At 42.1% G+C, this 25,827-nt stretch overlaps 2 protein-coding genes across 8 annotated transcripts in view; both read right to left on the bottom strand.

The window, feature by feature from the left end:
• Zc3h11a (zinc finger CCCH-type containing 11A) overlaps window positions 1-24,151 on the bottom strand; it is a 40,528-nt gene extending 16,377 nt beyond the window's left edge. Inside the window, exons 1-11 of one of the 7 annotated variants that reach the window (XM_063272466.1) lie at window positions 24,012-24,151; window positions 18,153-18,206; window positions 16,847-16,906; window positions 8,317-8,514; window positions 6,402-6,521; window positions 5,339-5,462; window positions 3,979-4,182; window positions 3,771-3,887; window positions 3,480-3,560; window positions 2,351-2,461; window positions 994-1,053 (exon numbers count right to left, since the gene is read on the bottom strand). In XM_063272466.1, coding sequence (XP_063128536.1) covers window positions 994-1,053; window positions 2,351-2,461; window positions 3,480-3,560; window positions 3,771-3,887; window positions 3,979-4,182; window positions 5,339-5,462; window positions 6,402-6,521; window positions 8,317-8,370 — 871 coding nt within the window. In that variant the 5' untranslated portion in view covers window positions 8,371-8,514; window positions 16,847-16,906; window positions 18,153-18,206; window positions 24,012-24,151. Of the gene's footprint in view, window positions 1-993; window positions 1,054-2,350; window positions 2,462-3,479; window positions 3,561-3,770; window positions 3,888-3,978; window positions 4,183-5,296; window positions 5,463-6,401; window positions 6,522-8,316; window positions 8,515-16,846; window positions 16,988-18,152; window positions 18,207-23,992 lie in introns of those variants that run through there. The other 6 variants (XM_063272465.1, XM_039090893.2, NM_001047902.1 and 3 more) reach the window with 6 other exon arrangements.
• On the bottom strand, window positions 17,449-23,720 carry Zbed6 (zinc finger, BED-type containing 6). Its single transcript, NM_001398831.1, has one exon. It carries the CDS (start codon window positions 22,357-22,359, stop codon window positions 19,408-19,410), a length of 2,952 nt encoding a protein of 983 aa, NP_001385760.1. The 5' UTR covers window positions 22,360-23,720; the 3' UTR covers window positions 17,449-19,407.
• Window positions 24,152-25,827: the final 1,676 nt, after the last annotated feature.

Here is a 25,827-nt window from a genome sequence, read left to right on the forward strand (position 1 = left end):
GTGTCAGCTCCTGCCTCAGGTTCCTGCCCCCCCCCCCCCCCCCGGTCAGTTAGGAAGACAGTAGAAGAATTAGTGTTAGTTGTCACTGGGGTATGAAGACTGGCTAGAGCTGTGGCTCTCAGGGCCTTCTGCTCAATACCCAGTGCTACATACGCTGGGTGGAGTAGCACAGGCCTATAATCCAACTTTGGGAAAAATGGGGGTTAGATGGTCAAATCTTGTCTTAAAAAGAGAAAGGAGAAGGAAGAAGGAGAGGAAAGATAGAAGGAAGAAGAAAGAGGAGAACACCACTAACCAAATGAAAATATCTAGGGTTCTGATTCTTTTGTTTCTGCAGAAGGAAGAAGAAAGAGGAGAACACCACTAACCAAATGAAAATATCTAGGGTTCTGATTCTTTTGTTTTTGCGATCAGTGAATTTTAATGCAGACTGCTGTCTGGCTGTAATACAATCAGTCTTTCTGCATCTGCTAGCCAAAGGGAAAGGGTAATGGATAGGGAACCACTAGGGAAACCATAAAAACAAAGAGAAAACGGTCTCTGGTTTTGTTTTTCTTGTTTTTGTTTTTGTTTTTTTGTTTTTTTTGTTTGGAAGACTAGGATCTCTCTATGTAGTTGTGGCTGGCCTGGACTAGTTATTCCAGGATGGCCTTGAACACACAAAGATCCTCTTGCCTCTGACTGTTTGAGTGCCGAGACTAAAAGTACATACCTGGACCAAGCCTGTAATTATTAAACCTAGGACCTTCTAAAAGGTTAGCCATGGCCTGACATGGCTTAGCCATGAGAAAAAGAAAAGGTCAGCTATAATCTAATTAAGTTATAATACTTTAAACCTGCAATAGCTTCAATGAAAGGTGTAAACACATAAGAAATCTTACAAATGTCAGTCAGGAATATAGGCGGACCCATCAGCATGTCAATACTGATGTGCTTGGGTTGAGTTTCAACAAGGTAACACGTTAATACACAAACGCAGACGGAATAACTCACCTCCTGGAAGTTTTCGTTTCCCCAGTCTCTCAGTAAGACTCAGTCTAACCAAGGGCTCTTCTGAAATGACAGAAATGAAATGTTTCCACTGTTACCCGATTGAGGATATTACATTCATATGAGCCCATGAAGGAGTTATTCTGAAAATCAGTCTTATTTAACAAGTCTAATAAATCAATAGTCTAGTAAACATGCAACAGCATGGCATTATTGAGAACATAAGTAAAGTGGCCAATCTATCCTCATGTACCTTGAAAAGTTATCTAACATTATCACCAGAGGGTAAGCCTTCTTCCAAATGTCTGCTGTTCAAATGGAACATTTAAACGTATAGTTAGATATAACACAAAAGTGCCTTTTGTGTTATATTATTATTGTGCTAGGTATTTTTATGTCAATTTGACACAAGCTAAAGTCACTGGAGAGGTAGGAGCCTCAATTAACAAAATATCTCCATAAGACTAGGTAAAAAGCCTGTAGGGCAACAGTTCTCAACCTGTGGGGTGCAACCCCTCCATTGGTGGCAGTGGTGGGGTCTAGTGACCATTTCACAGGGGTCACATCAGACCTTATATTATGATTTGTAACAGTAGCAAAATTAGAGTTATGAAGTAGCAATGAAAATAATTGTATGGCTGGGGGTCAGTACAACACGAGGAACTGTATTAAACGGTTTCAGCATTAGGAAAGTTGAGAACCACTACTCTAGGGCTTTTCCTTAATTAGTGATTGATGTGGGAAGGCCTGGCCTACTATGGATGGTAACATCCCCTGGCTGGTGGTCCTGAGTTCTGTAAGAAAGCAGGTTGAGCAAGGCACAAGGAGCAATGCAGTAAGCAGCACCCCCCTCCCCCCGCCCTCTACATCAGCTCCGGCCCATCTCCAGGTTCCTGCCCTGCTGAAGTCCTGTCCTGACTTCCTTTGATGAACAGTGCTGTGGAAGCACTAAACTCTCCCACACCACAGTGGTTTTGCTCATGGTGTTTGGTCATAGCAATAGTAACCAAAAACTAAGACAATTTCTTATCACATTTTAAACAATTCAGTAAAAAGATCTACGTTTTTCTATCACTCTAAAGATGCGAGAACATATTTTACTCAAAATGAGCAGCCAATAAACTTACTGAAGCAAAGAGAAAATGTTAAATTAGATGCACATAAATGTGAACTACCTGACTGAACATTCCGACTTTTTAAACAACATTGGTCATATGTTCCAATTTTTCAACCTCATATCTAATCAAAACGTTTCAAGTCCTCCTAAATCTCCAAAATGAACAAATGTGTCACCCAAGGCTCTTCTTTGTGTTGCCAAACACCCAAGTCCAACAACTCCTGACACCTGCTTCTAGCTTACCTTGTTTGCTTGACAGAGTTACGGTTCTCACCACAGTCCGAACATTCTCCTTCTCAGGGCCTGGATTGGGCTGAGGCTGATGTAAAACACTGGACATTCCCGAGGAGCCTTCTGAATGAAAAAGGCAAATAAATAACCTACGGAAAGTAAGGCTGATCCAAGTCAAGAGTCTGTCTCTATGAGATTGCTGCTCAGGCAGACACTCAGCCTTCTGCTCACCCACGAGGCTAACACTGCTCTAAAGGTCAGGCAGAAGCATGGTCAGCCGTGGCCATACTCTAAACAAGAATCCTACAGAGTAAGCTTTTATCTCTTTATTACCTTAGCTACAATTTTTGAGAGTAGGAAGTGTACATTAACTAGGTTGAGACAAGCAAGCTCCAGAAAAAACAAACAAACAAACAAACAAAAAACTTTGTAGATCTTAAGAACCCTCTTGTACCTAATGATATGCACGTTCTTTTAGTAGGTTCTGTTTGCATGTGGAGGTCAAGAGGCCAATCTGCCTCTCCTCATTCCTCATGAGACTGTGTCTTACAAGGACCTAGGGTCTCTGCTTAGACTAGACTGGCCAGCAAACCCAGCAATCCTCCTGCCCTCAGAAGCAGGATTACCAGCACACACCCCCACATCAGGCTTTTTATGTGAATTAGAGAGAGTGCAGATTCTAGGGTTTGTGTAGCAAGTATTTCACTCTGCTGGCCCCTCAATCCGGGCCTTAACTGTTGTTCTTTACAGCTAAATATTTTAAGATAATAGCCCAACATGGTAGCACATGCCTTTAATCCCAGCACTCAGGAAGCAGAGGCAGGTGGATCTCTATGAGTGCAAGGCCAGCCTGGTCTACATAGTTAAGTTCCAGGAAAAAAAAAAATCCACAAAACCAAACCAAAACAATAAAAAAAAAAAAAAAAAAAAAAACCCATAAATTTGAAGATACACAGGTTTTTAAATTACTATACAGACTTAACTCTTAACAGCGAGGACAGCTCCAATAGTCTTATTTCACTTCAAACAAGCCACAGAAATAAGAGTCTGTATTTGCTGAATTTGGTTGTTGTTCCAGAAGTATCCTTATTACTCGTCTGGTAACACTCAAGTATTCATGCCAAAGCTTGTGATGACTTACCACCTTGCTTCTTGGATTTTTCCTTCATTTTCTTTGATTTAATTTCCTCAAGCGTTTTTATTCCAAAATTCAAAGAGTCACCTGAGAAACCCAAGGGGGGGAACCACATGAGAACAACAGCCTTTCTCTTTGTATTCATGTATGCTTTGAGTAAATGAATTACAAGACAGTACACATTCTGTGAGTAAAGCACATCACCAGGAAAAGAGAGCTTAGAGGCTGTGTACTAAATATCAACAGTGATACTAAATATCAACAGTGTTGGTTGGAAACCCAACAGCCTCTTCCTACCTGGCTTTAAGCTGGCTCCAGGTTTGCGGGTAGAGGCCACTCGTAGTCCATTATGGGCGTCCGTTGTTGGCTGCAGGGCAGGTGTTTTGCTCTCATCACCCTCCTCAGAAAACTGATCTGTATGTGCACACGAAAGACAAGCCTCCACTAAGAACAAGTGTAGAGCTGCAATCTTTTCCTGTCTAGTTCATCCCAGACAAAAACGTACCGTCGTCATCTTCATCATCATCGGCAGCATTGATCACGACAGGCGGGTGTGTGGGGCTGGGAACGTTTTCCGAACTCTCCACTTTCATCACGCTCCGCAGCTGAGGGCAGGGGTTGGACTGAACAGACAATTTGTTCTGTTGAACCATGAGCTGGCTCGTCTTTACTTCCTCTTCTTGTGACTCAGGCACAGTGGGTAACACAGCTAAACACACAAAACCAGACATAAATGTACAACAGAGAATTATAATCCCCAGTCAACAAAAACCTATCCTTTATGATAAACTGGCATATATGTTTTTATAAACCTAATTTCCTCAGTTTCACCCCAAAGTCTCCATGAAGACAAAAGTATTTTTGAACCAGTGACTCCTTAATTGTAGATAAGCAGATGGTAGGCAATGACAGCAGTAACACCAAGAGTTAGTTCTAAATACCAAACATTCCTTTCACAACTGTGACTACAATTTATCTGCTCAGCAGAAAGATGCATACACAGGCCACCTGCCGCCTCCACCTCCCGGTTTTTTTGAGTCTTGCTATGTAACCCAAGCTGGCCCTCACACTTATGCTTCTCCTGCCTTAGCCTTCTGAGTGCTGAAATCACAACCACCTTCCACTATTATAAATAAAAATTATTTTAAAAGAAACTCTGAGAAAAAACCAAAGATTTCTGTGGAGCTGAGGTTTAAGTATGGGGCTATAACAGAGTGGTAGAGGGAGGGCATGCTTGAAATCCTGGGCCTGACCCTCAACCCAGGAACAACAGGAGAAAGGGACAGGTTTAGCTATCCTCTATTAACAACCTTTATTTTAGGTATAAAACGCTGGACTAGTTAGTCCATGGGGTGCTGTGGTGAACGACTATTAGCATCCCAGCACTCAGGAGACTACAGCAGGAAGATCACAAGTTCTGAGTCAGTTGAGGCTACAGAGCATAATCCTGTTTCCACAAGAGTGAGCCGGCGAGTACTTTTGGCTTTGTGGATCAAATGGTTTCCATCTCAACTAGTTCACTCTGCCGTATCAACAGAAAACCATCCACAGAAGGTATGTATTCAGTAAATCTTCATTGACACAACAGGCAGAGGAACCAACCTACCAACTCTGGTCTGGAGAATTACGTTTCTTTTGAAAACATCTAAAGGTTTGGTAAGAAAATAAAAATGAAACTAACTATAGTAATATAATGACAGACAAGAAACAGCTGGTCCTCTTTATGCACACTTATCAGCTAACCTCTGTAAGGTTTTGTATTATACACTAGGAATAGTACTGCTCCCATGGGACTAACAGAAGTGTGAATAGAAGGTGCTCACTGAATAGCAACTGCTCTCTTTTAGAATCAAAACCAATCTCACTTTTGCTTGGAGGTAGGAACAGTCCATCGACATAACGACTTCTGTTGTGATGGAAAGCGCAATTTAATTTTTGACATCCCATTGGCTGGTTTTCCCAATAACAAGGAATTTCACTTCGTTTTTTCTGTAAAAGAGAACACATTGTTTTTAAATAAAAGGGGAAGTAAGTCCTAAATTAATGTTGTGATTGGTTTTCTACACAAAGTTCTGAACTGACACAGGAAGTCATGTTTAGTGGCTGAATGTGCTGCTTAGGCATCAGGAAACGTAGGAGGAGCTGCTCTTCTTTCCAGGTCTTCATCCTCAAAGCCCTAAAGGCCCACACTTGATGAAGAAAAGCAGGAGAACATAGCAGTTTAGAATATGGAGTAAGAGATAGTATAATAACCTTCCTTCCAGTTAGGTCACTCAAGGGCCTTGTCCACACACAACCAAATGCCTGGCCAGCCTCATTTTCCTTTGCTACAAAATGTGAACTACACAGAGGCCAGAACAGGCCGCTCCTTCATAGAGCAGCACAGACCAAACACAGTCTGTAAGTGTAGCTGCTCCTTCGATATAAGGTATGGCCAGACAGCGGCAAACCTGCATGAGGACAAAAGTGTTACCGGTTCTCACTTTCTACTTTTCACAGCTGTGTTACTGTTAGGGCATCAGAGCCCTAAAAGTAGAGTTAGAGGGCTGTGAGCTACCAAATGGGTGCTAGGAAACAAACTCAGGTCTTCTGTAAGAAAAGCAAGTACTCTAACATGCTGAGCCCCCCTCTAGCCCCTGCGACTGTTTTAAAACTTAGAAGCATGGGTCAGCAAGATGCCTCAGCATCTTGGCCACAGAGCCCGAGCATCCTAGCACAAGTCCCTACATAGACTGTAGAACTAGAGCTGATCTTCAGTTGGGGTGTTCACTGACCTCCACATGTGTGCAACAGCATGCCTGCACCCGGACCCCCACCAGGCTTGGCAATTAAGTGTTTTTACTCAGTTTCCCCACCTTCACTAGCCACTATCCTCATATTTTTTTTATTGATTCTGTATACCTATGGTAACAGAAACGGGAAACTTACGTCAATTTCCATGTGGCGAAATCTGCACACCTGTCGAAAACAACGACCTTCCTGCCATAGTGTGCAAACAGTTTCATTTCCTAGTGCAGCTTCACAGTGACGGAATGGGCAGCTGTCACCCTGTGAACAAAACAGGCAAGGACTATGGCACGTGTCATAACAATAGTGTCCAGGAACTTAAACAGACACACTAGTAAGCGAAGACCTGCAGGGCAGAGAACAAGATGTAGCAATAGCAGCAACCACCCAAAGCAACAGACCTGTGTGTGTGACCTACTGCCTTTCGTTGTTTGTCTGACGCGGCCCTCACGGCCAGGGCTGGGAACTCCCCATGCACATTACGCTGACTGACAGGGGCTTAAGGACCTACCTCCCTCTCTAACCCCACAACAACCGCATGCCATCAAGCCTGGCCTGTGACGTGGATTCTGGGTATGGAACTCAGGTTCTCATGCTTACCTGCGAATCCTTCACTGACTGAGCTATCTCCCCAGCCTTCACCCATTTTTTTGTTGTTGTTTTTGAGACACGTTCTCACTATGCAGTCTCCGTAGGCCTAAAGCTCACTGTGTAGACCCTGCCTCCCTAGTGCTAGGATAAAAGGAGTGTGCCATCACACCCAGCTCTCCTCAACCTACTGAGTACACAGCTGACTAAGGACCTGAAAAAGACAAGGACTCTAAGGAAAGAAAATATCCTCTAAAACACCATGTAATTCGCCTTCAAAATGGCTTCAAGTCCTGATGTCAATATTCCCTAGCTTTTGATAGAAAATAAGAAGGGAAGTGGAAAGGCTGCAAGTGATCTAAGCATAATTACTATATGACGAATAGTTACTTTTACTATCTGAAACAAACTGCTATTGTACAAACTGCTGATATTAAAGTCCCTTTTTTAAAATCTTGGTTTTCTTCTGCAGTGTCAGGACCTGAATCCAGCAGCCCTCAGGCTTGCATGTGCTCTATAGCTGAGCTCACACCCAGTAGGAAAACATCCTGCCCCTTACCCGAGCTCTGTGAGATGGGCTGGCTACACGGCACAGGAGGACCTTGCAACCCTCCTATCTCTATTACCATACTTAGCTAGACTTAGCTGCTTAAACACAGCATCGCAGTGATTTTAGAACAAGCCACTATAGTACACAAATGTACAGGACTAGCCATAAAGAAATATGAGACAATGACATGCCAGCCTAAATAGTGCTACCAAAAACTCAAGCAGACAAACAGGACATTCTGACAGAAAAAGCAAAACTCTAAAAGTAGCATTCTCTTCTTACTAGCAGAAAACATGGAAGAGGTCAAATTTAACCCATAACAGCTCCCGAAATCACTATACAACCCACCATCTAAACAAGATAGAGAAAAAACCCAAAAACCCCAGAGCTGCTGAGCCACAGAGGCCAAAGTCTCTGGAAGGCACTTGGACTAGATTAATTATGGCAGAATGACGACTACATAACATGGGCACTTTGGGGTTTTGTGGCAAACGGGAAGATAGTAATTATATATAAATGAAAAAATGAGCGATGGGTTTTTTTTTCTTTTTCTTTTTCTTTTTCTTTTTTTTTTTTTTTTGGAGCTGGGGACCAAACCAGGGCCTTGCGCTTGCTAGGCAAGCACTCTACCAACCCCCAACCCCGAGTGATGGGTTCTTTTTTTTTTTTGGTTCTTTTTTTCGGAGCTGGGGACCGAACCCAGGGCTTTGCGCTTCCTAGGTAAGCGCTCTACCACTGAGCTAAATCCCCAGCCCCCTGAGTGATGGGTTCTTAACATACGATTCTTCACTAACAACTGGTAGCGGGTGATATAACAGCTGAGCAAGACACAACATAAACAGTTTAGAATGCAGGGAATCTTAGCTAATTTTATTTAAGAAACCACAGGAAGCACGGATTTAGAGATGCCAGTCTTACTTTGGTGCATGTAGAATAGAAATAAAAATAGCAGTCTTCTCCCTGATTAGGCATACTGGGTAAATTCTCAGGCCAAAAGTGGCTTCCTGGAATAAGCCACTGCTTCCTCGAGGTGAAGACCAGCTCCAAGTACTCTTGAAGTGGACTTATTCTTCCAATGACAACTCAACCACAGAAATCGTCTTTAAAACGTAAATCCTGAAAAGGAGAGACAGTGAATTAAAGTACTTTGGATTAATTCTTCCAAACTCCTCCTCCAATGCTTAATGACACCACTATGTTAAACTAGATGTGAACTGTGTTAGCAGGCGCTTACCACACAGAGCATTCATTATAAACAAGCTGCTTATGAGTATTGTATGCTCCCATATGCGATATAAAACGTCCGCTAAGGGCAGCTATGCCCTGTTCTTCTGAATGTTCTATGGTGCTTGTTGCACTGTTTCAGTATAAATTTAAGTAAATACTGCTAAACACAGGAGCTGCATTTTACAACAGAACACAGACTACTTGTAAAAAATACTTACCACCAATGTTATTTTCACCTAAATGAAAAACTCAATTATCTTCATAAGCATGCTATATTAGAAGTATAGAATTATCCCTGACCAGAAGAACCCTACTTAAACAGAGTATTACTGAAACCATCATCTTTGAGAAGATCTACGGGGTGGTTTAGCTACTAAGATTGCAAAGGAGCAAAGAAATCTTCCAGGGCAGACCCAGAGAACGGTGACAACTCAACTGGCATTCTAATCCTCGTCCTTACCATTTGCTGCACACACACAGAATATGCAAAAAGGCTGCTACAAAAGCAAAACATACTGTCAGAGCACATGAGAATGTGGAAGGGGACCGCTATAAATTCTAAGAATGCCAGCTAAACCCTGGCTTACCACTTCAAAGAGTCCAAAGCCAATCTTATCTTCCATTAGTAAAATAATTCCTAATCCAAGAATTGTTCATCAAGATGAAAGCTGGCCTTCAAGCCAGTGATCCAAAGTTAGCAACAACGAGTCTTCAACTAACCACTAACCATGTCACAAAATCTTTACAATGTGTGTACCCATTATCAAATGATTCCACTCTACAATTCAAGGTTAAAAAGACAACAAATACTCAAGTAACAGCACAAATCAAAGTAAACCTCCATCTTGATTCTCACAAGAAATTAACACCCAGAAACTGTCAGGTTCAAAACCTGAGACTCTGTAATGTGTCCACACATAGCTATAAAACATACTTTAGTGCTCACAGGGGAAAGACGCTGAAAGCCCACAGACACCTACATTTGTGGACGTAGCTCTGGGATAGAAAAGTTTTGAAATGCTCAGTGGAAAAAGCACCATGAAACTGCTGCTAGAAATAATTACACTGAAGGTGTAAGAATCAAAGCAAAGGGCTGGGGAGGTGGCTCAGCGGTTAGGAGCACTGACTGCTCTTCTAGAGGTCCTGAGTTCAAATCCCAGCAACTACATGGTGGCTCACAACCATCTGTAAGCAGATCTGATGCCCTTTTCTTGCCTGCCTACAGATGTATATGCAGCAGAGCACTCATACATTAAAGAGAAAAAAACAAAAAACAAAAACAAACAAACAAAAAAGCACATGTCCAGGACTTTCAACACAGAACAAGGTTCTTTCAGAGGATCTGGGTTCAATTCCCAGCACCCTGCAGCAGCTCATAGCCATCACCAAATAACTAAAAGATAAATCAACATGAGACAAAAGGATGCATTATGTGAAAAAAATTTTAGAGAATTCAACTCCCAGAAGTGGAACCTGTGTAAGTATGAGGAATGGCATGGGCAGACAGAGCGGCCTTTAGAGACCCTGGGAAGTGCTTGACCCAGTGGCAGACTTCTAAACAAAGGCAAGCTCAGACTTCTCAGCTACAGGTCCAGCTACCGGGCAATGGATCTTAAAGGGAGATGAAGACCAGAGATGCAGCCTTTTAAAACATTCCACAGAAATCTCAGGATGTAAGTCTTTAAAATATGGGAAAAAACAAAAAACAAAAAAAGCCCCCAAAAACCTCAAAAGGTATGCCATCAATGTACTCAATGCATTCTTAAAAAATACATGATTGGGGGCTGGGGATTTAGCTCAGTGGTAGAGCGCTTACCTAGGAAGCGCAAGGCCCTGGGTTCGGTCCCCAGCTCCGAAAAAAAGAACCAAAAAAAAAAAAAAAAAATACATGATTGAAGCAGATATTCTAATAAAAAATTAGAAGTAGAAAAAGAATAAAACCAGGGTTGGGGATTTAGCTCAGTGGTAGAGCGCTTGCCTAGGAAGCGCAAGGCCCTGGGTTCGGTCCCCAACTCCGAAAAAAAAAAAAAGAACAAAAAAAAAAAAAAAAAAAAAAAAGCGAAAAAGAATAAAACCAACTCACATACAAAACACTGATGTTTCAAGCATTTATGTTGTTTGAGATGAGGTCTTAATATAGTTTTGAAGGCTGATGAAACTTGCTATCTTCCTGCCTCTGACTCCCAATTGCTGGGATCACAGGGCATAGTAAACTCAAAAAAAATTTACAAAAAATTATGATAGAATGAAAATATTCTAAGTAAAGCATTAGCTAAGTGATTTATTATACAGTAAGAAGAGTACACTGCATGACCTGAAAGGTTCATTTCAGAACTAAGAGTGGCTTAATATTAGGAAATGCATTGCATTAATAAAAACCAAGGGTTGGGGATTTAGCTCAGTGGTAGAGCGCTTGCTTAGCAAGTGCAAGGCCCTGGGTTCGGTTCCCAGCTCCGAAAAAAAGAAAAAAAGAAAAACAAAACAAAAAAAAAAAAACAAAAAAACAAAAAAACAAAAAAAAAAACCAAAAGTAGTCAGGTGGTACACATTTCAATCCTGAAACTCAGGAGGCAAGGCAGGTGGATCTCTGAGTCTGAGGTCAGCTAGGTCTTCAGTAAGTTCCAGGACAGCCAGGGCTACACAGACACAGAGAGATCCTGTCTTACTAAGGATTATACTGCTGGGAACAGACACCATAACCAAGGCAACTCTTAATTGGGGCTGGCTTACAGGCTCAGAGGTTCAGTCCATTATCATCAAGGCTGGAGCATGGCAGCATCCAGGCAGGCATAGTGCAGGCAGAGCTGAGAGTTCTAGTCATCTGAAGGCTGTTTGTGGAAGACTGATTTTCAGGCATCTAGGGGGAGGGCCTTAAGCCCACACTCACAGTACCACACCTAGTCCTACTAGTACTACTACTCCCTGGGCTGAGCATGTTTACAAAGCATCACATTCCACCCCCTGGCTCCTAGGCTTGCTCAAACACATGAGTCTATGGGGCCCACACCTAGCCATAGCATAATTTAAAAAGTACATTTAGTCCAACTTCCAAAGACCCCATAGTCTATAGCAATCTCAACAATGTTAAAAGTCCAAAGTTCAAAGTCTCTTCTGAGATCCATCCAATCACTTAACTGTAGTCCCCGAATCAAGACAGGAAACCAGCTGGGCAAACTCCAAACCCTGCATCCCCATGTCTGATGTCAAAGAGTTTGCAGATCTCCAATTCCTTTTTCATCTTTATTGACTGAAACAAACTTCTTTTCCATGGCTGGTTCTACTCCCTGTTAGCAGCTTTCCTCAGCAGATAACCCACAGCTCTGGCATCTCGAACATATTGGGGTCTCCAAGGCAACAACATTATAACTTCTTGTTTCAATGTCTGGGATCTTCTGGGCTCCTCTTAAGGGCTGGCATCACTTCTCCAGCTCTGCCCTCTGTAGCACTCTAAGCTCAGGTTGATCCACTCCACTGCCACTGCTGTTCTTGGTGATCATCCCATGGTACTGGCATCTTCAATACAATGGGGTCTTCTGCTGTAACTAGGCTTCACCAATAGCCTCACATAGGCTCTCTTTATGGCGCCAAGCCTCAAATCCTTTGCATGGTCCCTTCAGTCCTGGGCTATTAACTACAACAGAGGCTGCACCTTCACCAATGGCCTTCCATGGTCTCTCACAGTGCCAAGCCTCAGCTGCTTTCCACGACCCCTTCATGCCTTCAAAACCTGTACCACCTGGGTGACTTTTACACATTACCAAGTACAGCTGCAGCATGAGGTACAACACAGCTTTTTTGTGCTCTCAGAAAACACTTCCCAGAAGACTTCACCTCAGAGATGTTCTTCTTAATCACCACTAATTTCTTACCTCCAGCTAACCAGCATCAATTGGCCCAGTAATCCCTTCTATTCTGGACTCTAAAGCCAGAGCCGATGGTTGCTGAGTTCTGCTGCTTGCAAGAGCTGAACATGGCCCCCTTATTCTATTATATTGTCACTAGCTTTCTGTTTTCCAACTCCTTCACTGCCTACGCTTGGCTGTCCTGCATTTTGCTCTGTAGACTGACCTTGAACTCAAGAGATCTGCAGGCATTTCTCCTGAGCACTGAGATTAAAGGTTTGGTCCACCAAGGTTGGATTTTCTTCACCTACAACTTGCTCTGTCCCAGACTGGCCTTGAGCTCAGCCCTGCTTGGGATTTAATCTCTTGGGATTAAAGGTGTGTGCCACCAAGCCTGGATCTAAATTTATCGGGATAGGATCTTGCCCTAAAGTCCCACTCTCTTAATCTGCTATCTCCCAGAATACAGGACTCAGCTCCATTTTACTTGCTGGTGCCCCTTTAATACTCAAACCATGTATTTTATATTTTTCCTTTCTAAGCTTGCTATGCTTGATCAAAATGCTCTCCATGAGACTTAACCAGAGAGAACAGAGAGAACAGAGTCTCTGCTGGGCTCTTCTGAGACTTCTTTGTCAATGCAATCAATATAAATCTCTTCACCTTAGCCTCAGGCAGACTCTTCAGACAGGGACAAAAAATAGCCACATTCTTCACGAAAGAACCAGAAAGCAGTCTCTATGCCATACACTGAAATTATTCTCTTCTGAGACCTCTTAGGCCAGGTCTGCACAGTTCAAATTACTCTCAGCAACAAAGTCTTCCATATTCCTACTAGGACAGCCTATTACACCCCACTTAAAACATTCCACTGCTTTCTAAATCCAAAGTCCCAAAATCCACAATCTTCCAATCAAAAGCACAGTCAGGCCCATCACAGCAATACCTAACTCCCTGGTACCAACTTCTGCCTTAGGGTTTTACTGCTGTGAACAGACACCATGACCAAGGCAAATCTTAGAAAGATAACATTTAATTGGGGATAGCTTAACAGGTTCAGAGTTTCAGTCCATTATCATCAAGGCAGGCATGGTGCAGGAAAAGTTGAGAGTTCTATATCTTTATCAGAAGACTGTGTCTCAGGATTTTACTCTGTGAACAGACACTATGACCAAGGCAACTCTTATAAGACAAAACTTAATTGGGGTGCTTACACGTTCAGTGTTTCAGTCCGTTATCATTCAGGCAGACACGGTGCAGGAGGGGCTGAGAGTGCTATATCCTCACCTGAACACTGCTAGCAGAAGACTGGCTTCTAGGCAGCTAGGATGAGGTTTTTATTTCCCACACCCACAATGACACACCCACTCCAACGAGACCACACCTTCTAATAGTTCCACTCCCTCAAAGCCCTGCCCAGTGATACGCCTATTCCAACAAGGCCACACCTCCAAATAGTGCCACTCCCTAGGCCAAGCGTATTCAAACCTTGAAAGGCCCTGTCTCAAAAAAAAAAAAAAAAAAAAAAAAAAAAACCAAAAACCAACCACACAAATAATCCTTGATCATCTTTGTAAGACTTGAAAACAAAACATGTATGATGACATCAAAAAGAAAAGTATGGTTAAATAAACCAATCAAAGTGTGACACTCATTTCTCATTGGGGCTGGGGGAAGCTAGAAGACAGCTCAGTGGATAAAGCCCTTACTAACATAAGCTTGAAGACCTAAATTCAGATTCCCAGCAGCCAGTAAAGCCAGCCAGTCACAGAAACCTCTAATTCCAGGACTCCTATTAAAGGTGGGAGGTAGGGACAAGAGAATCCCAGGAATCTCCTCTGGCACTCAGATTCAATTAAGACCCTATCTGAAACAAGGTGATAAGCCAAGGTTCTCCTGACCTCTGCAGAGTCAGGTGTATGCACAGATGCACATGTACTACATACACACATAGAACACAAAGAAGTCAAGTGTGGTAATATATGCCTGTGACCCCAGTACTGGGAGGAGGTGGAGGCAGAAGACAGGTCGTCCTCAGCTACATACTGAACTGAAGCCAACTCAGTTGGGCTATAAGAGACTCCCTGTCTCAATAAAGACAAAACAAAACCACACCAAACTCCAAACCAAACAATCCCCTAACTAGTAAATTATGTCCACCCCCCCTTTGTTTTTGAGATAGGGTACTAAGTTGATCAAGGATCACTCACTCACACACACACACACACACACACACACACACACACACACACGCCACAGTAAACTACTAACTTTCTAAAAACAAAGGAATACTCACTCCTCACAGTGTTTGGCACCATTCCAGTGTTCTAGTACATGGAAGAGTTTGAGGAGCACAAATACAAGACAGGACAAACTCTAAGCCAATCTATGGTATGAGGGTGCACACCTTTAATCTCAGCACTCGGGAAACAGAGAAAGTGGATCTGTGAGTTGAGCCAGTCTAGTCTATAAAACGAGTTCCAGGATGGCCAGGGCTACACAGGCTACACAGGAGTGTGGGGGGGACCCAATCAAGAACACTCCAGTGGGCTGGAGAGATGGCTCAGTGGTTAGGAGCACTGATTGCTCTTCCAGAGGTCCTGAGTTCAATTCCCAGCAACCACATGGTGGCTCACAACCATCTGTAATGAGATCTGATGCCCTCTTCTGTTATCTGAAGACAGCTACAGTGTACTCACATAAAAAAAAAAAATCTTTAAAAAAACACTCCAGTGTCTACGAATTATATGCTTGCAAACTAGCAAATCTAACAACTAACTAGAAAGTATTGGAAACAGCAAGACTATAAATAAGAAAGATAACCATGAAACTGTACAATTGTCCCATTCAGATAACAACTCTGAGTGAGGCTGTAAAAGATGAAGAAAGCATGTGAAAGTCATATTAAATACAAAACCAAAAGCTGAGCAGTGACCAGGAATAGAAGACCTGGGTAATTCATAACTAGGACAATAGAGGATTAAGGAAATTAATTCACCACCCAAATAATAAACACCCTGAATTCAATTCAGAATACCAAAGAAGTTTCTCTCTGCAATTTGAATCTGTAAAATCATTATCAATAGTTGAGAAAAATGAAGGTAATTTAAAAAGGCACAGAAGAAGGGCTGGGGAGATGGCTCAGAGGTTAAAGTGCTTACTGTGCAAGCATTAAGGCCAGAGTTTTTAGATTCTCAGAACCCACATAAAACACTATGTGGGCAAGGTAGTCCTCATCTGACAACTCTATCAGTGCAAAGTGTTACAAGGAGCACCAGACTAGCTGTCCAGACTGACTATCTCAAGACATGCTCACCAGTGAGATCCGGACCAGTGCGATCAACATAATCTTGGGGCCTCCACATGCATGCTCAAACATGCAAACATGTATATACACACATACATAGCACACATGCACCCAGAAATAAAAAAGGAGTGGAAGAGTTGTGCTCTACCTGACTGTACAGTAAGTATAAAATGGTTAAACACAGACTATGAGCAACTACACAAAGCAGTAATGCAAAAAGGTAATGAATTTGGTTGCAAGAAAGTTTGAAATTAACAATAAAGTCAGTCAATTGAGAAAAAGTCTCCTTAAACTGCCATGGTAACATAAGTGTCAGATCCTTAGAGTAAAGCACACTCAGAACCCACAACTGCAGTCAGCAAAAAGCCCCATCTGATGAAGTCTTCCCTACTTGTAGAGTGGTCATGTCATGCAACTGTAGTCCTTAAATATATGTATATGAATACACAATATATAAAAATCTTTTTTAATATGCTGAGTGAAAATACCTTTTCTATAATACTACAGTTAAAACCCATTAACAAAATAAGGAGAAAACATTTATATAGCAATGACCCATCAAAAAGATTTGCTATTTTTACTAAAAAGGATACAATCATGAGCTTCCACAGGTAAGGAAGGCCTCAGCTGTTCAGTAAATTGTCAGCAGTTCTTCTGAGTAAAGTAACTATTCTGTGAATGAACTGGTTCTAAGTTTACACAGATACATGCATCCAACTTACTGGATGCAGGGCTTTTGTTAATGTCAAACAACAAGTGATACATTACATTATGGCACATCCACACTGTGAAATACATGCTATATAGCCACTGCAAAGACAAAATAAAGACACTTAGCTGGACAAGGAGGTATTCAGTAATGAATTAATGATGGTTTTTCTCAAAGGAAACAGATTATAGAATATCACCTTAGCTCCAGAAAGAAAGGATAGTTTCCATCCAAAATAATTAAAAGCTTATTTAAAAAGATTACAAGAGTTAAAGCGTGGACAATGGCTTTTGAATGTTACTAGTCCAGCATGCCTTAAACTACAGTGTACTCTTTTCATGACAAAGCCCCATCCCCACTTACATTAGCTGGTTGCTCTCAACAGGAACATCTGTGTCTTCACTCAGTTCCAAGCTATTACGCCTGTAGGTCGAACCAACACTCAATCCATGAATTAATAATAATGAGGTAGAAAGAATTTTCTTCCTCACATTGCCAAGGAAACCTCTCAGCCACAATTGAAACACAGGATGTGTTTTTAAAACAACTCCTGGAAGATTAAGTCCATTTGCATAACCTCTGTCAGACTGGAGACAGCTAGCATTAGCTATCTCCTCAAAAAAAGCCAAAAAAAGTTCATTTAAAGATGAACTTAAAATTCAAAGAATTAAAAAAAAAAATCCATCTTCCATAGCTGAGCATTATAATTTAAAAATAAAAAGACGAAAAAAAGAAAAAAGAAAAAAAAAAAAAGGTAAAAACACCACCAAAATTCAATAAGATCCAATTTCTGGTCTTCAAGATTTCTTCACCTATTAAGAAAAAAAACAGAAACCTTCCCCCATCTTTATTATCTGTATAATAAAAGCATACTGTATGTAAAAATATAAAGTGTTTTATGTATATAATATCCATATAATATATACTAACAGGCTTATACACACACAAATGTATAGAAATAAAACATTTGGGTAATTATTCTTTTAAAATATAATATAAAAGCCTTTAGATTTGGGTTCAATATAAAAATAGTGAACTTACTCTTATACCAAAGTACCATGAAGTTAATGTTATTAAATTTTACCCAGCCACAAAATCAAGATGAAGAGAAATCCATATATATGGATGTACTGATAGATACATATATGTCAATGTATATGGTCTGTTAACAGTCATCGTCAGGGAGTGTTTAACCAAAAAAGGTAAAAGCATATAGTTACAGAGGAACTACAGAGTGGGGCAGCGAGCTGAAGAAGGCAGAGCAGCATTAGAGCCATTCTGAAGCAGCTCGGGCGAAGCACAGAGATGCTAAAGGAAGCTATTCTTCTTCCTTTATATCAACACAAGCATCACTGGTATGGCATTCAATGCTGGCCCTGCAAAGGTTTCCTGATAATTGATGATTAGAGCTAAAGACTTCACTCCAGTTGGTAAAGGGTAAATTTGGGGGAGATGAAATTTCACTTCACATTTACCATTTAAGAATTTAAAATAAAAAAATTTAAGTTATTTTAATACACAGAAATGAGTTTCAAAACCAGCCCAGTAACAAAGCCACTTGCTTCTTATGTAATAAACACTACATACTTTCTAGGCTAAATCTTGCCAAATACTATCCAAGACAAAACTAAAATCAAGACTTAAAAAAAAGTGGACACCTTTTACTCACACTTAATACTAGTCAATTTTCCAGGAATTTTTTGGGCAGGGAATATCCCCAAATCTAAAATGAAAGAAAGGAAAAATTGGGATCTCCCATTAGTTATTCAGTCTGAAACAGCTAATAGACTTACTAAACGTCATCATTTTCTGGCCTCCCACTCAGTCACAGAAACAGACTCTGGAGTGGAAAGGCACCTGACAGGCCACTGAGACGGCTCGCTCATTTCAGCAATGACGCCTAACACAGTTAAAAATACAGTGGCCCAGACTTCAGGGAGGAATACTGAGCTACGGACCAGAAGCACCCTTTAAAAAAAAATGAACAAACTATAGAAATATTCTCTGGGAAACTCATATGGGGCCTGCCACGTTCATGAGGCTTGAATCCTGAATTCCATCATGTTCTTTGATTTTTACAGACATCTAATATTTTTTACTGATAGGTTATTTAAAGGCACCTATATAATCCCTGTTTTGTACTACATTATAAAAAGCAAATCAAAGACCAAAAGTCATTTTTTTCTAATTGTTTTGTAATGTTCCCTTTTATATAGACTCAACCTTAAATATAAAAGACAATTCCATCATACCCAGTAATCTGACATTATTTACTGACCAGTGTGAGGCAATTATGAATTACTAAATAGGAAACAATGTTGTGGGTTTTCATGTCAAGCTGTGTCAGGGGTTTTAAAGAAATTTAAAAACAGGGAAGGGAAAGAATACGTTAATGCAGTCACTAACACATTCTAAACACGTCTGTGCTCATAGAAGTCCTGAATCACTGTATTTATACAAATCATAATTCTTGGGTAACCAAATCTTCCATGTTGGAAGCTCAATCTACCAACCAGAAATACCTAAGTCCTTCAACGCTGCACCATATGTTCTCAATACATCGACCTCTCGCTAGTGATACAAATGACACTTTAATAGATGTTAGTTATGCTGAGTTACAACTGTGAAATCTTCAAAGTTAACCTTCATCTTATCATCGTTACACTGCCTCTGCGGAGTTTTCAGCCTTTCTGTAATTTTCGATTTCCCCAGGTTTTTCATTTTTGTTGCCTGGGCTGGTCTCAAACTCATGTGCTAAAGTCATAATCCAGCCTCAGTGTCTCTAATGGCCAGGACTATTGGCACTGTGACCACACCCAGCTATTTTTTAAAGGATAAATAGTATGACTACATATGATAACAACAGCAATAAGATAATAATATAGCAAAAGCTGCCCATTTTAAGTAGGAAATAGTAAAAGAAATTAAGGTAGTATTTCTTTTTCATTGTTCTGAACAGCCTTATTTTCAGGGTCCCAGCTCAGAATCAATGTAGAATAGTCGTAGTTAACATTCTCCAAGTTCATTTTCAGAAATATGAGCTGCTCTATATTATCAAAGTCCATATTCATGATCTGCTTTGGATGAAAGTGGCTATTTGTGGTAAACATGCATTCAGATTGCCAACTACACATGGGGCAACTCAGATACTGAATGGCAACTTGGGTCAAGGCTGGCCATATGCTCACCTTCCTCTGCCAGTAAACCAAAGGGTCATCACCTCCTGAGAGCTCTGAATACTTCTCTTTAAAGTATTCATCTACTACGGCTACTGCAGAGGGGAACAAGAAGCTTCTGCTCCCAATAGCAACACTGTCTGCGGCTGAACTATCCATAGAACCTGCACTGGAGGTGCCTTCTTTTATAGAAGTAAATGAATCAGTCCCTAATCTAACTAAAGGGCCAGATGCTTCTGAACTTGCAATCTGGCAGGCCCCAGGCGAAGATTCCATATAATTACAAACCTCTTCTGCGAGGATCTGTTTGTAAGTTTCTAAATCAGCACCTTGAGGAAAAAAGTCCTCCAAACTGTTCTTAAAACAAGGATCTAACAAAGTAGCCAAGATACAATGCTTGGATTTGAGCATGGCACTTAGTAAGGCATCGCTTTCAAGTTTCAAAGATAAACTGTCCACCAGATTGAGGGCCTGAGTAATACCTCTGACTTGAAAATCTTCTCTGAGTCTCTGCAGGGAAAAGAGGAGATGATGGATTATGGGTAGCACCTGATTCAGTCCTGTTGTCTTCACACTCACTCTCTGGGTGGCCTCCTCAAATGGCTTAAGAATATCACAAACGTATGTCATTAGAGTCCACTGAAGGGAGGTAAGTACAACTCCGCTGGCTCTGCCCAGACTATGGTGAACAGAGTAGCAATGCTCTAAGAGCCATTTTAACATGTAAAAGGTGGAAATCCAGTGGCCAGTTTCATCCTGCTTCAGATTCTTCCATGGAAGCTGGTGATCATTTTGGAATTCTTGTAGTATCTGGCGGGCCTTGACAGAATGGCTAAAATGATGGCAGGTTTTCCTAGCAGCCACTAACATATTCTCAATGCTTTTGTGCTCACAGAAGAAGTCCTGAATCACTATATTTAGACAATGCAGGAAGCATGGCACATGGGTAAAGCCACCACCTTTGATTGCATGTACCACATTAGAAGAATTATCAGAAACAATGAAGCTAGGGATAAGGAAGTTAGGAGAAAGCCACAGACCAATCTGGTCATTTAATTCTTGTAAAATGTTAGTTATCAAACAGTCTTTGGCTAAACCTGTAACACAAAGTACTGCCCACTTTCTAAAATTGGGAGTCCCACCATTACTGGGAGAAGATGCAGTTTCCAAAGAGACCCAGTGTACAGTCACAATGAAATAGTCAGTGGAAGGGTCATGAGTCCATATGTCAACAGTAAGGTGGATCTTTTGGCTTTGAACATTCTCTAAAGTTAAGAAAATTTTTTCTCTAACAGAATCGTATAACTGAGGTACGGCTTTGGTGAAAAAGTAAGTCTCTGATGGCAATCTATAGTCGGGAGCAACAATCTGTAGAAATCTTTGAAAAGCTGGGGTAGAGAAATAGTTGTAAGGATGCAGATCCTCCACAATCATTTGAATAACTGCCTGACTTATTTGACTTGAGGCTGCATCTTCACAATGTGTGTCTGTCGTCGTTTCTCTCTCTTGTGTGTGCGCCAGATTATCTTGCTCTGCAACAGGAATCGGGCTCTCAGATCTATTTTCAACCTCTAAAACAGGAGGTTCATCTGTATCATCAGAGTCACTGAGGTCCTCAGCTGTTAAATCTTGGCTGCCTGATGACTTCTCTCCATGCAAAGTATCGTTCAAGAGATCACCGCTCTCTGTCTCAGTCTCGTCTAATCCATTCCCAATAGCACCACTGTCTTTGTTGGCAACAGCCCAGTGGATGGGATGTGTGGCCTGAAGATGTCGTTGAAGTGTTGAAGTTCCTAAGTGAGAACCTGGCCTACCACGGCTCACACTTCTTTTACATATGTTACACACAGCTCTTGAGATGTGCTGCGGATCAGTATAAAAAAAATTCCAAACTGCAGATGTCTTGGCTCTCGTTCCGGGAATTAAGGCATGCTTGACAATGTTGCTTTTGATGAGAAAGCGCCCTCTTTTTGCCCTCAGGGCATCAGATGCCGATTTATCACGTTTCTTACCCATTCTGTTTTCATCTAATGAATCAGTAGGAATATACTCAAAGCTTCCATTGCTTCCAGGAGAAGAAGGAGACAACGACAAATCCAAGGAAAAGTCCTCCTCCCCATTAGTGACTCCAAACTTGTTGGCCCTAGTCCAGTGAGGAGAATGCCTTGCCTGAAGATGCCTTTGAAGAGTAGATGTGCCAAGATGGCTGCCTGGCTTTCCCCTGCTGACACTTTTCTCACACAGGTTACAAACAGCTCTCCAGGTGTACTGGGGGTCAACATGAAAGAAGTGCCACACGATGGAGGTTTTGGCCCGGGTACTAGGCAGATAGATTTGCTTTTCTATATTGCCATCAAAAAGACTTTCTTCATCTTGCTCAGCGGCACTGGAAGCTAACGAAGCAGGGGCATCTGCAACAGGTCTCCCAGACCCCAAATCCTTACTAAACTTTTTGGCAAGAATCAATTTTTTTCGGCGTCTTTTCCCCTTAATTCGCAAACCCTTCTTTCTTTTCTTTTTAGCAGGCAATTTTGTCTCTTTATTCGATCCTTCTGCCACCATCTTTCCCTCTAGCACACCGTCTTCATCTGTATTTGAATTAATGGAAACACACCCCAGAACCCCAGCATCACTAAAAGCACTGCATCTTCTGCCAGGAGAGATCGAGGAAACTGGTACACTCAAAGTACATACACTCATTCTCTTTATGTCTCCAAAATCCGTACCAGAACCTTTCGGTGGGTTTCTTACTCTGGCAGAAATACAGCTGTCCCTCTCCACTTGTGTTACCTTCCCTCCAGTTTCTATGGGGAGTCAAGTTCCCTTTCAACCAATGACTTCCAAGCCAGGTTATTTTTGGAGGAAAAATGGCAGCAATGGAGAACATTCCCAAACTATGTCTTGCAAGGCTTTAGGAGTTCTTTTAACTTTCCAAATTCAAATCGTCCAGTGTCCTTATGTTATAGAAAAGAGAACTGAGGCCCATTTTCCCACAGTCATGGGATCTGGAGCAGCTAAAGGTCAAGTCTTCCAAATGGCAGGTTCATGTTCTTGCTGCCGAATCAAGAACTTCATCTGGCGAAACGCCTTCAGTTCTTAAAATATGTACTTTTAATGAATCCACATGACAACAACACTGATTTCCCCTTGATTTTGGGAATATTTTCAGGAAACCTCACTTAAACATAGTGCATCACTCAACAGTCACCATTTAAGACCGATTTGCCAATACAACCCAAAAAAGTCAATTCTGGAAATCTAAATCAGATTCCACATACTAGGCATTAGCAGTAAACGCTAGCTATGCCCTTTCTGTTCTGATATTTTGAAAGATGTAGGTGGCTGGAAAAAAAATTAACTGGAAAAAAATTTCAAAACAAGATAAGCTATATCCTTCATTTACGGTTTCTACCAAGAGTTCATATTTTTAGCCCGAAGCAACATTACAACCTGTAAATAACTCATAAGCTGACATTCTATGAGTAGCCAAACTAAAATGAGCTTTAAACCACTTCCATTCCTTTTCCGTGGATTCCCTCTCCCCTCCCCTCAATACCAACACGTTTACCCTACAAAAGCATGGCTATTCCCTAGCTCCACAGCCGCCTTCTCTGGGTTCAGAACCAAAGCCTGGTAGATGTCAACAAAACGAGCCTTCCCCATGGGGATCCGCACCGATTATGGGCGTCTAAGGGGTGTTCTTCTTACGGTCTCACCAATCCTACAAGAACGAAGAGTCCCTGTAGCTCTTGACTTCGATGATGAGGGCTTGGGCGGGAGAGTAACTAGAATGGGGTATGGAATAGGACACCAGAATTCGACTATGTATGTGGAATATGCGAAAATCTCCAAAGTAGTGGGACCCTAAAGAAGAAGGAGAGTAGGTAAACTCGGGTCCAGGCACTTGTTCTGATCTAGGAAGGGAGGGTCAGCTAACTAAAGAAACTGATTCCGGGAAGAAAGCAACCTAGTCAGTTCCCCTTCCGAGGGTCCGAAACAGTCGCTTTTAGGGGGCTACCCGGGGATCCCAGTTCGGGAACACCGGATGTGGGGGGGAGGGGAAGAGGTTGGTAAGTAAGGGAGCAGGCGCCGTGGGGGTGGGGCGAAGCGGGTGGGGGCAGGGAGGGTGGGAAAGTGAGCTGGAGTCTGGTTAGGAGCCCAGCAGGCCAGGGCCGCCGGCGGGAGTCCCGGTAGCTGCCGGGCTGATGGGCCCGGCTCGGACTTCCCGGGCTAGGCCGAAACTCGGGCGAGGGGAGGCCGCTGCCACTCCCCTCGCCCTCTTCTCCCTCCCAGGCCCCAAGTCACCCGGGAATCAAAAAACGGGTCTAGTTACCAGAGAACAGAAACTTTACCGAACCGATGACAATGTCTCCGACTCCCGCGTGCTGCCACGTCTATCTCTTTTCTTAGCTGCGGTCGCCCGCCGTCCTCACAGCAGCCGAACAAGCAGAAACCCAAGACTGCCAGCGTCAAAGATGGCGCCCGGCTACAGGCTCGGCTTTAAGGCTGGGCCAGTAAAAGTGCCAGCACGACGCAAAGCGCAGGCATTCTGGGAGGTGTAGTTTCCTCTATGAGGCGAGCCTTAAGATGGCTTCTTGGGTCATAGGGTCACGTGTCACGGAGGCGCGGAGACCAGACTTTCTTTCTGTGAACCCGGATGCCTCTCAGGAAATTATTGTTCACGAAAGTCTTGTTTTGCTGTAAAATCAGGGCGATAAGCAAGAAACCTGTCTACCAGCTGTCAAACATTAGATTTATGTTAACCAGGGTTTGTGTAATGAGTCTTCCAAACCTGATATACATTGAATTAAAAATTAGCGCGGAACTGGCCGGTTATGGCAGTGGAGCACGCCTTTAATCCCAGCACTTGAGAAGCAGAGGCAAGTAAGTGTGAGTTTGAGAACAGCCAGGTCTATATAGTGAGTTCCCAAATAGCCAGGACTATTTAGAGAGTCCTATATCACAAAAAAACAAAAACAAAAACAAAAACAAAAACAAAAACAAAAAAACAAACTACCATTAAAAGACAAACAAAAAACTACTTTTCTCTTGCAAAGTTGAAGGATTTCCATAGCAGAAGTTCTGCTCTGGGTGCTTTCCTTTATTTAATCACATAGATTAAATATTAAATATTGTTTTGATCTTTTGAGACAGAGACACACTATGAACCCCTATCCTGGAACTTGCTCTGTAGACCAGGCTAGCCTCCAATCTGTAGCAATTCTTTCTCTGCTTCTTGAGTGCTAGGGCCACGGGCATCTGGTATCATGCCTGGCTAGTTTTGCTTTGTTTGTTTTAGAAAAATAATCCTTGCTTAATAAAAAATTTACAAGATATCACAATGTGTAAAGCACTTCCCGTGTGCACCTCAATTAGATCCCTGGAATCCATAAAGTTGTCCTCTGACATTTAAAGGTATACCATGTCAGGCACACCCATCAGCAGTAGTAATTTAAACAGTGAAAATAAAATCGTAAGGGGAGCCAGGGCTCAAAGTTCAATCCCCAGGTTGGGGTGTCTGGAAGGTATAAAGTGGGGAAGGAGGAATTTATTAAGGTTGAGAGACAAGAAGGAAAAAATACAAGCAATTGCCTCTCATTATTCACAGCCTGTACTTTTCCTTTTAATATGAAGACAGACAGACACAAGACACACAGACGTACATATACACAGACAGACAGACACGCATAGGTAATTTTTAATGACCTCTGGGCCTGGTATAGTGATGCATGCCTTTAATCCCAACATTCAGGAGGTAGAGGCAGGGGATCTCTGGGTGCAAAGTCAGCCTAGTCTACAGAGTTCCAGGACAGCCAGGGCTACACACAACACAATACAACACAACACAACACAACACAACAAATGGCATCGGGCCTTGTAACTTTAAGTCATAATGACAGACAAGCCTACACAGGGCCAGCCAGGGTGCTCTCAAAACCTTTGTTTATTGATTTTGCTAACTGGTTTGGTTCTTTTTGGTGGGGGGGACCTTGTTACTGTATTTTGAAACAGTCTCACTCTGTAGCTCAGACTGGCCGTGAAGTAATTGTTCTGCCGTAGATTCCCAGCTGCAGCCCCTACAGGCCTGTGCAGCTCGGCTTCAGCTATATTTAGATAACTGTACTAGTTTGGCATTGGAGAATTCCAAAATAGGGTATGCTCCCTGGC

The sequence above is a fragment of the Rattus norvegicus genome, chromosome 13 (assembly GCF_036323735.1).
Source record: "Rattus norvegicus strain BN/NHsdMcwi chromosome 13, GRCr8, whole genome shotgun sequence".
NCBI classification, from domain to species: Eukaryota; Metazoa; Chordata; class Mammalia; order Rodentia; family Muridae; genus Rattus; species Rattus norvegicus.